Raw genomic sequence first — 12,754 nt, 5'->3', positions numbered from 1 at the left:
TCTAGATATTCCCCAGTTTATTACCAAAGTTATTCAATCCAGGACAGCAATACCTTAGCATTGGAAGCATCCTGATCCATCTTTTTTCGTGGAGGAAGTGGAGGAGGGTTCTGAGGCTCATCACTCAGTTTAGGGAAGCTCCCCCAGGAGCTGAAGAAAGTCTCTGGAGAGGGAAAACCAGATCTTTTACTCCTTGTGCAATAACTAAGGAGCATATTCTGGAATATCAGGCCAAACTCAAAGCAACTCAAATAAGATCTTTGTCCTCCACAGCAACATGAACCAGTAACTTTGGCAGCATGAAATCCTTTAATTCATTGCTTTAATCAAATCAAGCCTCACAAAGTGTTCTCCTATGTCCAGTATCAAAGAAAGGCATCAGCAGTCAGCAAGCAATGCTGAGGGACAGGAAAATAAATCCAGGGAATAAATCCACAGAACTCCAAGTGAGTTTTTACATAGGGAAAAAAAAAAATCCTCAAATTAAAAAACAACATAACCCCCAGCTTGTATTGGTGGTTTCTGTCATACTTTTGCTTTTCCTCTTAGGAGTGCACTGAGCTCTGTGTCTGCATCAGACCTGTGCTCTCCAGCTGGAAATTAAATTAATCATATTTAAAAAAAGGTATGTGGAATAAATATAAAGCACAGCTGAAAGCAGGATATCCCTCACAGGTGTGGTACAAAAAGCATCTCTTCCTTCCCAGCAACACAGCAGTAATTTTCACTAAATGGAATTAGGAAATCATCAAGTCTCTTTATTTGTAGCTTTAGTCAAACAGAATAATCATCAAGGACATTCAAAATAGAAGGAAAATCATGTGAGAGCCTGGAGATAAAAACCCAACCCAAACTAAACCAGCAGTTTTAGTTTTAGGCTTTACATTCTTGACTGGACATCTGATCTAAAAGGAACCCTTCTGAATGCTGCCCCATTCTCATCTCAGATTTCAGATTTTCATTCTCACTGAGCTCTCCTGAACCCAGGGAAGGCAGAGTTAAATATTTAACAGAGTTCCAACACTCACTCGACTGAGGCAAGTTCACGGGAGCGAAGATGCTGTTGTTACCTGGGAAATAAAAAAATCCATTAAACAATTTCCAGACAGAACCACTGCACTGCAGCACATAAAAAAACCCACTTGAATAAACTGAGAGATCAGAAAAAAACCCAAGTTTATCGACTGCAAACGTGAATGAAAATTTCCAGTGTAAAACATTCCCGAACTGGAGAATTCAAGCCACGTTGGGAATTAATTTAATTACTTCAAATGCTGCATTTATTTTATTTTTTAAAGGCTGGCACACTCCCCTAACACATTTGGGAAGCCTGAGGGACAGGAAAAAGGTTTATGAAATGCGTGTTGTACCATAAGAACTGTTGAGATCGATGTCTAGGAAGACGCTGAACTCCGAGGACGCCGACACGGGCGGGGTCGAGGGGGTGTTGGGAGAGGTTGGAGCCGACACCGCGCTCTCGTGCTCGGACTCGGTGATCCTGCTGAAACTGATCTTGCTGGGCTCCTTCTCCAGGGGCAGGGGGTGGCTCCTCAGGGTGCCTGAGGTGGAGCCGTGCCTGCCCGTGTTGGGTCTTATCCCCGGGGATTTCAGGGGATACGTTGTTTTCCTGGGCTGGAGAGAGGGGAGCTGTTAGCACTGCAATGTTCCAAATACTGCAACATTCCCAACACTGCAATGTTCCAAACACTGCAGCATTCCCAATACTGCACCCTTCCAAACACTGCAATGCTCCAAACACTGCAACATTCCCAACACTGCACCGTTCCAAACACTGCAACATTCCAAACACTGCAACATTCCCAACACTGCAATGTTCCAAACACTGCAACATTCCCAATACTGCACCATTCCCAACACTGCAACCTTCCAAACACTGCAATGCTCCAAACACTGCACCGTTCCAAACACTGCAATGTTCCAAACACTGCAACATTCCCAACACTGCAATGTTCCAAACACTGCAACATTCCCAATACTGCACCGTTCCCAACACTGCAACCTTCCAAACACTGCAATGCTCCAAACACTGCAATGTTCCAACTGCAACATTCCCAACACTGCAATGCTCCAAACACTGCAACCTTCCCAACACTGCACCGTTCCAAACACTGCAACCTTCCCAACACTGCACTGTTCCCAACACTGCACCGTTCCAAACACTGCAACATTCCCAACACTGCACTGTTCCCAACACTGCACCGTTCCAAACACTGCAACCTTCCCAACACTGCACCGTTCCCAACACTGCACCGTTCCCAACTACAACATTCCACACTGCAGCACTCCCAAACGCTGCAACATTTGCACACTGCAAGATTCCCAACACTGCTGCCATTCCCCTCTGCAACATTCCCAACACTGCTGCCATTCCCCACTGCAGCATTCCCGAGGCTCTGTGAGATATTTTTAGAAGTATTTCTCAAAGAGCAGCCCAGGGGTACAAGTGATGTGAGGTGCAGCGTTATTTACGCAGCAGGACTTTACTGGGATGTTGTGGATGCAGCTGAAGAAATATTGTTTTTCCCCCCACAAGCATGAGGAATGAAGAGTCCAGGTTCTGCTGCCAACCAGGACAAACACTGAGAAAAACAAGTCACAGCCTTGGGAAACAGAAATTTCCTTCAAGTGCCCTTCAGAGCTGCAGAAGAGCCCTGGAGCAACACCACAGGAGCAGCAGAACCACAGAGGGTCACCTCCACACATCCAGGATCAAGGACACACTTGAAAACGTGTTGTCCATGTCCTCCAGTTTAGCCAGGACAAAATTCCTACACTCAGGTCACTGTGTGGACAAACCCAGCCTGGTTAGGCTTGGGTGTAGTCCAGCACAGATCAAAGCTGAGCCTTGCAAAGTGAATTATGCCCCCATCTTTCAGTGGTGTCCAGCACATTACAGCACCCACAACTGGATTTTCCTGCAATTCCAGTAAGGTTCTCTCTTTGGAAATCATGAGCTGTGTGTAAAGAATTCCTGCCCAGCTGACTGGACTCCTATTTTTAGAAAAGATTTTAATAAAATTACTGTAAGAAGCATTTTTGCAACAGCAATTTCTGGAGTTTTCTTGCCACGTTTGTAACATCATCTTACTTGTTCCTCTAACAAGAGATGGCAAAAATGATTTATAGCTCTCCCAAAAAATTACATGTGGCTCCAGTTCCTCAGGCAATTACAACATATAAAAAACCAAGTGCTCTAAATTGTGATTTTCCTGCTTAAAAAAGAACTCTGAGCTCCAGGAGCTGGGATTAACACAAAATTACTACTCCTTTAAATTGAACTGTATTCTCTTCAGCACCTGGTAAAGTCTGCAGTTTTTGTAATAGTTTTTTGTCTAAATATCAAATATTTAGACAAAAGAAAAGCAGAAATTATCTTAAAGCAAATGGAATATGTAATGTATAAAAAGTAAATTTTTAATTAGTATTAGGACTTCTTGATATTGTGAAATGAAAAATATTACTCCATATTTTATCATGACTATATGGTAAGAAATACAAATTTAACAGCAGTATTTCAGGTTTTGGGGGGGAAAAGTGAGTTTCAAAATAAGACAGAGGTAATGTATTTTAGTAGTTGGAAACATCAGGAGTAGAAATATTTTAAAATCAAGTTTAGTTGGAATATCAGCTCATGGTAAGGAATTCTGAAGAAACTGTATCTTGCTTATTGAGGTATTATTTTCATTATTTTCATAGTGGTCAGTGAATTTTAGCTATTTAGTTTTATTTAAATAATCCAAGAATTGGACTTGATGATCCCTGTGTTTCCCTTCCAACTCAGGGTATTCTTTGATTCCATGAAATTTCAGGAAAAAACTCACAAATCGAGGTGGTTGCTTGCAGTTCCGAGGTTCAATCTCTAAGGACTTGTTGAACAGATAATCTGTAAACTCTTTTTCTGGTATCTTCCCCATGGGATTGAGATTTTCAAAGAATTTCTAAATGAAACAAACATCAATAATATAAAAAAAATAAACATACAGAGAAAATTTTAATGAAATATTCGTAATTCAGTGATTCGAAATCTAATTTTTCACCACTTTTGGCTTCTCTTTTGTGTGGGTCTTTGTTGGCTACCAGCCACTGCTCCCCTCTCTTTTGATAATCACTAATCATGCAAAATTAGAAGATTATTTGGCATTTTCCCCCCTCTCCATTGCCCAAAGAGATATTTAATGGCTGCTTACCCGGATTTCTGGCTCAATCCGTAAGCAGTAGGGCTGGTTTTGATACTGCTGAATTTCTCCTGTAATTTCAGCCACTTTTCTCCTCTTACTGAAGTTAATTAATTCTTTCCCTTGTCTTTTAAGGAAGTCAGGATTCCCTTCTTCTGTCTTCAAGATATTTGTTAGGTATATTCCTGATTTAAAAAAAAAAAGCATTTTTTGACCGTATATCTGCAGCAAACTCCAGAGTGACACCACACAAAAAATTTGATTTCACTTACCAAAAAAAGGCACACAGGGGGGATTGATTGACTTGAGCTTAGCTAAATACTTCTTAAAATGATCTTGGCTTAATTCTACTGCTTCATCCAAAACTCTTTTTTTCCTTTCCTGGAGTGCCTGAGTTGTCAAAAAAAAAAAAATCTTCTCAACAGCCTGGTTAGCAAACACAAGGCAATTCCCTGACTCTGAGCAAAATTTGGGAATTGAAATGAAGGTTTCAAAGAACCTCTTGTCTCAATGGTTTGCTCTGGCTTAAAGCACCCAACAATTCAGTCATGTGGATCCATGACTGAAATTACTGAAATGTCAGTCTGGAGATTACTGAAGACAGATTATTATTTTAACTTTAAAGTTATAAAATGTGGTCTTTAATAAAAATCAAATGTTTGATTTTAACTTTAAGGCCTTCTGCTGCCTTTCAGAGACACACAAAGCTCAAACCATTTTATTCACATTCTTCTTTTTCCGTTTTACTTCAGGGAGGCTTTGCTGCCAACAATGGATTTCACTCCACAACTGAGTATGACCCAGGTCTGAATTCTGATTTAATTTCCTTTTCCATGCCCTAAACTCACCTCAAATGTGTGATCCAGCCTGTACACGGAGACAGAGTTCACAGCACTAACAATCTCCAGAACACCATTGAAATTATTGAGGTCTTGGAAAACCTGCAGGATTTCTATGATCCTGCTCAGCACAGCCACTCGCTCCTCAAAGTTCTCCGTTTCCACAATGCACCTGATCAAAAGATGGGACTTGAGAAACACTGAGAAATAAAACCTGACACTTTGTAAGTTATTAAATCAATTTTTTTTTCCCATGAAAACCCATCCAGCATGCAGATTTTGGCTCTCTCTCCAGAATCTCAAGTACAAATTTATGGAATCACATCTGACACATGTTCGAGTCGGAAAGGCAAGGGAGGATTTGGCAGAAACAAACCAGCAAACCCAGAGCACATCCAGGGTAAAAAGTGGTTAATGCCACTGCACTGCACTCACTTTTCAAACCACAGAGTGAGATTTGTAGTGTGACGAATCATTTTCAAGAGATTTGGGGAGTTTAATTCCTTATCTTCCTTTGTCCACACACTGCCAACGAGTTCAGAAGGCTGCACAGCCCTGGGAATGGCAGAAAGGGGCAAAACACTCAGTACAAGTAAAAACTGCAGTTTCTGTGTTTGCATTAAAAGATTATTTCTCCCTGTAATCACAACCTCATATTTCACAAATCCAATCCCACCTAATCTACAATAAAACACAACTTTTTGATGAGTGCTCGAGTACAGAAAGAAATACATCTTTATCTTAACTGAAGTTGGATAATTTTTGAAGAAGCATTTTCAGATAAGAAAATTACAGATGAGTGAGATTAATTTTCTGAAAGGGCAAGGAAACAACTTCAAAACAGCTCAAAATCCAAAACAGGAATGTGAAACACTTGCAGCAACTGGCTGGCTTCAGTCTCCTGTGACTGAAGCAAGAACAGGATTTTACAATTTGAATTTTGTAAGACTCTGTCTTGGGAAGACTTTATGATGCTTGTATCCCCAATCATCTGTTCTGCTGGTGTTGAATATTGAGTTTTGCAGCTTTAAGACTGGTTCCAGGAGTTAAATGGGGAGAGAAGAAATTTGGTTTTCTCCCAAATTTACCCTAAACCATGACAGACTCCTGAATTACCCTCCCTGCATTTCTGTTATCACACGTGTAACATGGAGCTAAAAAGTTTTGTTTTTTTTTTTTTATTTTCCCACTCCTCTGTATATTTTACCACTGAGCAGACAGCACAGAAACCTCTTCCTATAAAGGAAGGAAAACCTCCTCCCGCTCTGGAAGCTGCAGGGCATTTTGGACTGACTGTGTGAGCGAGGAACATTTTTGTTGTTGTTTTTTGTGGAATAATGGGAAGTGTGAGAGCTCAGCCTGCCTGTACAGGTCGGACTCGAGCAGGGTGAGCTGCCGGGCGATCTCGATGGGGTGCAGGGTCATCAGCTCCAGGGTCTCACTGTGCCCCACGCGCCACAGGTGCCACTCCAGGGGTGGTGGGGGGCTCTCAAAGGTGATGTTGTGGCTGACCCCATCTGCCTGGGCTTTCTTCCTCTTGATGATTTTAGCAATTGACTCCACCCACTTCTTCATGGATTTTCCTGTAGAAGAGAAATCATTAAAAGCGAGCTTTTTAATGCTCTTGTAGGTTGAGTTTTAAATTGATGGAGGAAAGGGTTAAACTACAAGTCCAAGAGAGGGGAGATGTGCATTCATCTTGTTACAAGTGTTGGTTTTTAATAAATTCAGGTTCTTTCATAAATGTCAATGTCATAAAGCAATCTCTGGGAAGGGAGTATTTGGAGTTTGTAAATAAATATATTTGGGAACTGGAGCTCAGGCTGGAGGGAGTTTGGACGAGGGATGGAGTGACAGGACAGGGGAAAATGGATTAAAACTGTTAATTAGAGGGCAGGGATGGATGGGATATTGGGAACTCCTGGCTGGGGGGGTGGGGAGGTTTCCCAGAGCAGCTGTGGCTGCCCCTGCATCCCTGGAAGTGCTCAAGGCCAGGCTGGACACTGGGACTTGGAGCAGCCTGGGACAGTGGAAGGTGTCCCTGACATGGCAGGGATGGGACTGGGTGGGCTTTAAGCTCCCTTCAACTCAAACCATTCTGGGAATCCATGATTTTAAAGGGCTTTTGGTAAATTAGTGATACCAACTCCGCCCAACATTTGAATGTACACTCAGAATTCTGCATTTCTGTACGTAAATTAATCAGGTTTGTACTATTTTTTTTCTTATGGGTTCTTGCACCTGTATCAGCTGACAAATAAACACATGTGAAACCAGTTCTATTTAACCACATCCTCTGACAGTTTTGGTGTGGAAAAAAGTGAGACTGTCTCCAGGGTCTTTAATTGTCTCAGAATTACATTGCCCAATGTAAGGCCTGGCACTCTGAAAATGAAAACCTGGAATTGCCAGGATAAGGATTAAACATGCCAACAACTGCTGCCCTCCACAGAGGCTGCCAAAAAAATCTAGTTCATAAAGAAGAGATATCAAATGGGCCCAATATCCTCTTCTAAAAGGACAATGATTTTCAGTTGGAATTTTATATAAATGGGAAAAATCAGGATGGAAAAAATCTCAGTAAGCAAAAAGGAAGGCATTCTCTATGGAGAAGGGGAAGGTGACTCTGAATTACAGAGTCAGGCAAGGATGACCATACTGTCCAGAAGGAAATAAATTTCAAGTATTATTACCCTGATGCTTGAAATCATTTTTAGGAGCTGTTTAGGCTCCAGGCCAAAGCTTCCTCATGTAAAGGGAAGCCTCATAAACAGCTCAATTAAAGGCATTAAAATTACTCATGTGTGTAAAGGTATTCTCAGGCCTAAAACCCATCAGGATCAGATTGGGAAGTTGTACCAAAATGTTGGAAGGGAACAGGACCCTCCTTACTGCACCTCTGACACTGGAAATGAAGGTCTCCAGCCTCTCCAGCAGCTCCAGATCCCTCTCAAAATCATAAAAATGGTGCTCGACCCAGTGCCGGAAAACATTCAATATTCTGAGGAAAGAGGAAAAAAAGATTAAGTTTCTTTTTAAGGATTTCCATAGATTATCCCATATAAATGAACCCCAATCCTACTAAACTCAAGTTAGAGTCATGTAGTTGGTGACTCTCAAAATACACATGGGCAAAGGAGCACAGCAAAGACTGACCTTGGCAGGTGTTTAAAACCTAATTTATGGGTTTTAAAGAATAGTTGTAGCAGAAATACAGCTTGGTGCTATTTTAAAATCTAATATAAAAATGCCAGTGTTGAGATGTTTCAGAAGAGGAAAACACTTAGCAAAATCATTTAAAATTGTTATTTCTAATTTTCCTTGTATTTCCCTTTTTTTCTTGGTTTGTTTTTTTAATGAAAAAGCTAATTAGGATCTCCCACTTGTTAAGAAGCAAATTTGTCATTCTTTCTTTCCTACACACAAATTTCAGCTTCAAAGCTGTTGCTACTGCCCTATACAATTTTTAATGACCCAAAAGGCCTGATTAGATACAGTACATCCTTTGAGGATAACCCTAAACTTCCTCTTGATTTTTCTCTACTATTTCTTAAAGAAATCACTAATAAATCAGTTTTTAAAAGTGAACTCCAGCTGCTTTTCAGCCTTCTGCACTCAGGACAAATCAGAATAAAAAACTGGTTTGTCTCTTCTTCACATAAACAAGCTGAGCTTTGATTTATCCAGGTGCAATTTATCACCTGAGCAAAAACCAACCCTACCTTGAAGACAAATGAACATCCACATGGACACATGGAAAATTCCTTAGCTCTCCTCTTCAGTGTGCAAGGTAGAAAATAAGGTTTATCCCCTAAAATAATTTCTGCCCAAACAGATCATTCAGGCTGGAAATCAATGACACCTTCCAAGAGGCAAAGTTTTGATCCAAGTTTCCTGTAACAGGAACTTATCTAATCCATCTCTGCCCCTGAGATCCCGAGGTGAGAACACTGGGAAAGCCAGAGAGTGCCTGAATCTGCTGACAGCACTTCCAGCTCAGAACCTCCTCCTTCCCATCACCTCACATGCATTTATTGGTGCCCAAGCCCCTTCCATGCCTGGGCACTGCACCCACAGCATTTTCTACAAGATGGAGAGTGGAGGGAAGCAGGGAAGGAAGGGATAAACACCTTCAATTCTCCACCTTCTTCCCAAATTCCAGTCTCTGAACTCCAGTCTCCAGTCTCTTCCTCTTCTAGGAACTGATAACTGTGGAGACTTCTGGCCCTGCTGAACCCACAGGAGCTGATAAAGTGGGAACACCAAGGGCCTGAGAAGCTGCCCAAGGCCAGCAGCACACAGGAGTATCAAGGTTACACTGAGATTGTGTGACTTGGATCACATTCAAGAAGGTGGTGGCAGCTCCATGTCAAGGAAAACTACAGGGTTACCCACATATTTATCTTTTTAATCTTTTATATACATATGCACACGGGTGTCTGATATGAATGGGACCCCTGAGTGACTTTCTGAACACCTTGGAGGCACTGGCATGTCAATGTGAGCCTTTGAGTCAGCTGCTGTTGCTCTCCAAAATGAATGTGTGGTAGCAGAGTAACTGAGGGGTCTGTGTGTGTAATTAATAGTACTAATTACTATTAGTAGAATATTGATAGTAATATTAATGTTAATATTAATAGGAACATCTTGATGTTACTCATCAGTGTAATGAATAAAAGTTGCTCAAGCAAGCACTGGTTGTGACCTGTGTCTCCTCCTGTCTCGATCCCTAATCAGGGCAACAATTACTCTTATTCATGCTAGAAATGCTTAATTGTTCCCCAAATTAGCTGGGTCAGCAAGTCCTTGAAGATTCCCTGCAGCCCACTGCAACGTGCAGCACAGACAAGAGTCTCACTGTCCGTGAGCAAACACATCCACGGGGCTGGGAAAGGGAGTGAAACACCAGCAGGGCTGGAAAACTGGGAACAGAGGAATTATCTTCACAGGGCCTGGGAACAAGGAATGCATTGAGGGGAGCTCAGCCCTGCTCTGAGCTGCACATCCCTCACCCACAGGAGCCGTGCCCGTGGGGGGGGATCCCAGCTGGGCCAGCTCCAGCAGTCCCTGGCACTCATCAGGAACCACTGGGGACACTGGACTGCTGGCAGACATGGCTGAAGTCCCCAGAGAGGAGTGTGTGCAGGAGCTGTGTGCAAGCAGTGCATGGCAGCCTGGCAGTGCCAGGGCAGGCTGAGGGCACACAGAGGGCACAAACACACACAGAGGGCACAAACATAGAGAGCACAAACACACACAGAGAGCACAAATACACACAGAGGGTACAAACACACAGAGGGCACAAACACACAGAGCACAAACACACACACAGAGCACAAACACACAGAGGGCACAAACACACAGAGGGCACAAACACACACAGAGGGCACAAACATAGAGAGCACAAACACACAGAGAGCACAAACACACAGAGGGCACAAACACACACAGAGGGCACAAACACACACAGAGAGCACAAACACACACAGAGGGCACAAACACACACAGAGGGCACAAACATAGAGAGCACAAACACACACAGAGGGCACAAACACACACAGAGGGCACAAACACACACAGAGAGCACAAACACACAGAGGGCACAAACACACAGAGAGCACAAACACACAGAGGGCACAAACACACAGAGGGCACAAACACACACAGAGGGCACAAACACACACAGAGGGCACAAACACACACAGAGAGCACAAACACACAGAGGGCACAAACACACAGAGGGCACAAACACATAGAGGGCACAAACACATAGAGGGCACAAACACACACAGAGAGCACAAACACAGAGGGCACAAACACATAGAGGGCACAAACACATAGAGGGCACAAACACACACAGAGGGCACAAACACACACAGAGGGCACAAACACATAGAGGACACAAACACACAGAGGGCACAAACACACACAGAGGGCACAAACACATAGAGGGCACAAACACACACAGAGGGCACAAACACACAGAGGGCACAAACACACACAGAGGGCACAAACACACACAGAGAGCACAAACACACACAGAGGGCACAAACACACACAGAGGGCACAAACACACACACTCACACTCTCACACACTCACACACACACTCTCACACTCACTCACACACACACAGTCTCTCTCACACACACTCACACTCTCTCACACCCACACAGACACACACTCACACCCACACACACCTGAGCTGCACGGGCTGCACGTATTCCTTGCGGAAGCGTTTCAGGTCGGCGCTGATGGGCTGCTCTCCCTTCTCCATGGCCAGCCTGTCTGCCTCCGTGGGCTCGGGCTCAGGGATCTCAAACCTGGGGGGAAACACAAAAACACAGAACACAAACCCTCCCTGTAGAAGCTGCACTTCACATCTAACAGCGGCGGGAGTTCTGCACCACGAAATACACGAAGGAAATGAATTTTCTCGTGTTCAGGTTTGGTTGTACATTAAATCTTATCTAAAGTACAGAAGTTCAGCAGCACTTCTAGCTACCTGCTAGAAGTGAGTAAAATGAAGACAGATCCAGCTGCTACAAGGTCTCTTAAAGCTAAACAGTGCAATAGAGAATTAACACCTCTATTAATTATCCTTTTAACCCAATAACTAAATTCCATGACCCTCAGTGTGACACTGAGTGACCAACCAGAAACCAGAAACCACTGCCTGAAACCATGAAGAAGAAGGAAGATGAACACCAAAAGAGACACCACCCCAAATCCTCCATCCTGTCCCACACCTATTACTGCATTATAAAAACCCCAAATTCCAAACACTTCACCGTGTGAAATCACACACTTCTATTTAACTGCACCCCTGTGATTTTAACTCCATCACCCAAATTTGGAAGCCTTCTCCAAGGCCTCAGGTCAAAAGCCGTGTTCTCCTGGGGGTCAGTGCCAGAAAGCACAGAAAGCTCAAAAATCCCAGGTTTCTGGGATCCAACATTTACAGAAATGTGTTTATATAAATTCAGTGTCAGGAGAATCAGGTGCTCCTCTTGCAACCAGTTTGCCTGGAATTCCCTCCTCCCCAGCTCCACACCCTGCTAATTCTCTGCTTCTCTGCTCATCACACCATGTCTAGACTGGGACAGAAGGTTTTTAAGGATCTGCTGGCTTGATTAAGGGAAGATTAGATGAGAGCTTAAGAGCAGCTTTAACATACTGCATTAAAATGCTTGTTTGCCTTAATTCTGTGCCATCAAACAAAGTGCCTGCAACATTCCTGTCCTTATTTCCATTGAGATTTGGCTGCACTCAACTCTTTCATGAGCCAGTTTAGCAGTTCCCAACACCACCACCCACAGCCCAGGCACACCAGGTGCTCCAGCTCAGAAACCTCATTCAGATATCTCATTTAAACTGGCAAAAGGAAGTTTGCACTGAAAACCTGGATCATTATTTTAAAGTTACTGGTTTACAAACTTCACTATAACACTGCAACTTGACACTGGGATCCCAAGCAGGAAAAGGGGCAGTTGGAATCTCTGATCTTTGTGGGTCCATTTTCTTGGGATGTTCTGTGATTCTGAATACACCAAACTCATCAGGAACTGGACTGACAGGACAAGGGGAAAGGATTCAAATTGACAAGGAGGAGGGCTAGATGGGATTTAGGGAATAAATTCTTGGCTTGGAGGGTCGGGAGACCCTGGCACAGAATTGCCAGAGCAGCTGTGGCTGCCCCTGAATCCCTGGCAGTGCCCAAG

General features: G+C 43.2%; 1 protein-coding gene across 2 annotated transcripts in view; it reads right to left on the bottom strand.

The window, feature by feature from the left end:
* Positions 1-12,754, bottom strand: part of SOS2 (SOS Ras/Rho guanine nucleotide exchange factor 2) — a 44,551-nt gene that overhangs the window by 2,206 nt on the left and 29,591 nt on the right. For both annotated transcript variants that reach the window (XM_062495836.1, XM_062495837.1), the window contains 11 exons: positions 11,234-11,356; positions 7,933-8,036; positions 6,399-6,618; positions 5,471-5,590; positions 5,045-5,207; positions 4,469-4,586; positions 4,209-4,381; positions 3,843-3,959; positions 1,371-1,632; positions 1,029-1,070; positions 54-163 (listed from right to left, as the gene is read on the bottom strand). In XM_062495836.1, coding sequence (XP_062351820.1) covers positions 54-163; positions 1,029-1,070; positions 1,371-1,632; positions 3,843-3,959; positions 4,209-4,381; positions 4,469-4,586; positions 5,045-5,207; positions 5,471-5,590; positions 6,399-6,618; positions 7,933-8,036; positions 11,234-11,356 — 1,552 coding nt within the window. The remainder of the gene's footprint in view (positions 1-53; positions 164-1,028; positions 1,071-1,370; positions 1,633-3,842; positions 3,960-4,208; positions 4,382-4,468; positions 4,587-5,044; positions 5,208-5,470; positions 5,591-6,398; positions 6,619-7,932; positions 8,037-11,233; positions 11,357-12,754) is intronic.

This window comes from Cinclus cinclus, chromosome 6 (genome assembly GCF_963662255.1).
Source record: "Cinclus cinclus chromosome 6, bCinCin1.1, whole genome shotgun sequence".
Lineage (NCBI taxonomy): Eukaryota > Metazoa > Chordata > Aves > Passeriformes > Cinclidae > Cinclus > Cinclus cinclus.
The sequence above is the reverse complement of the archived record's forward strand: the minus strand, read 5'-3'. Positions and strand labels throughout refer to the sequence as shown.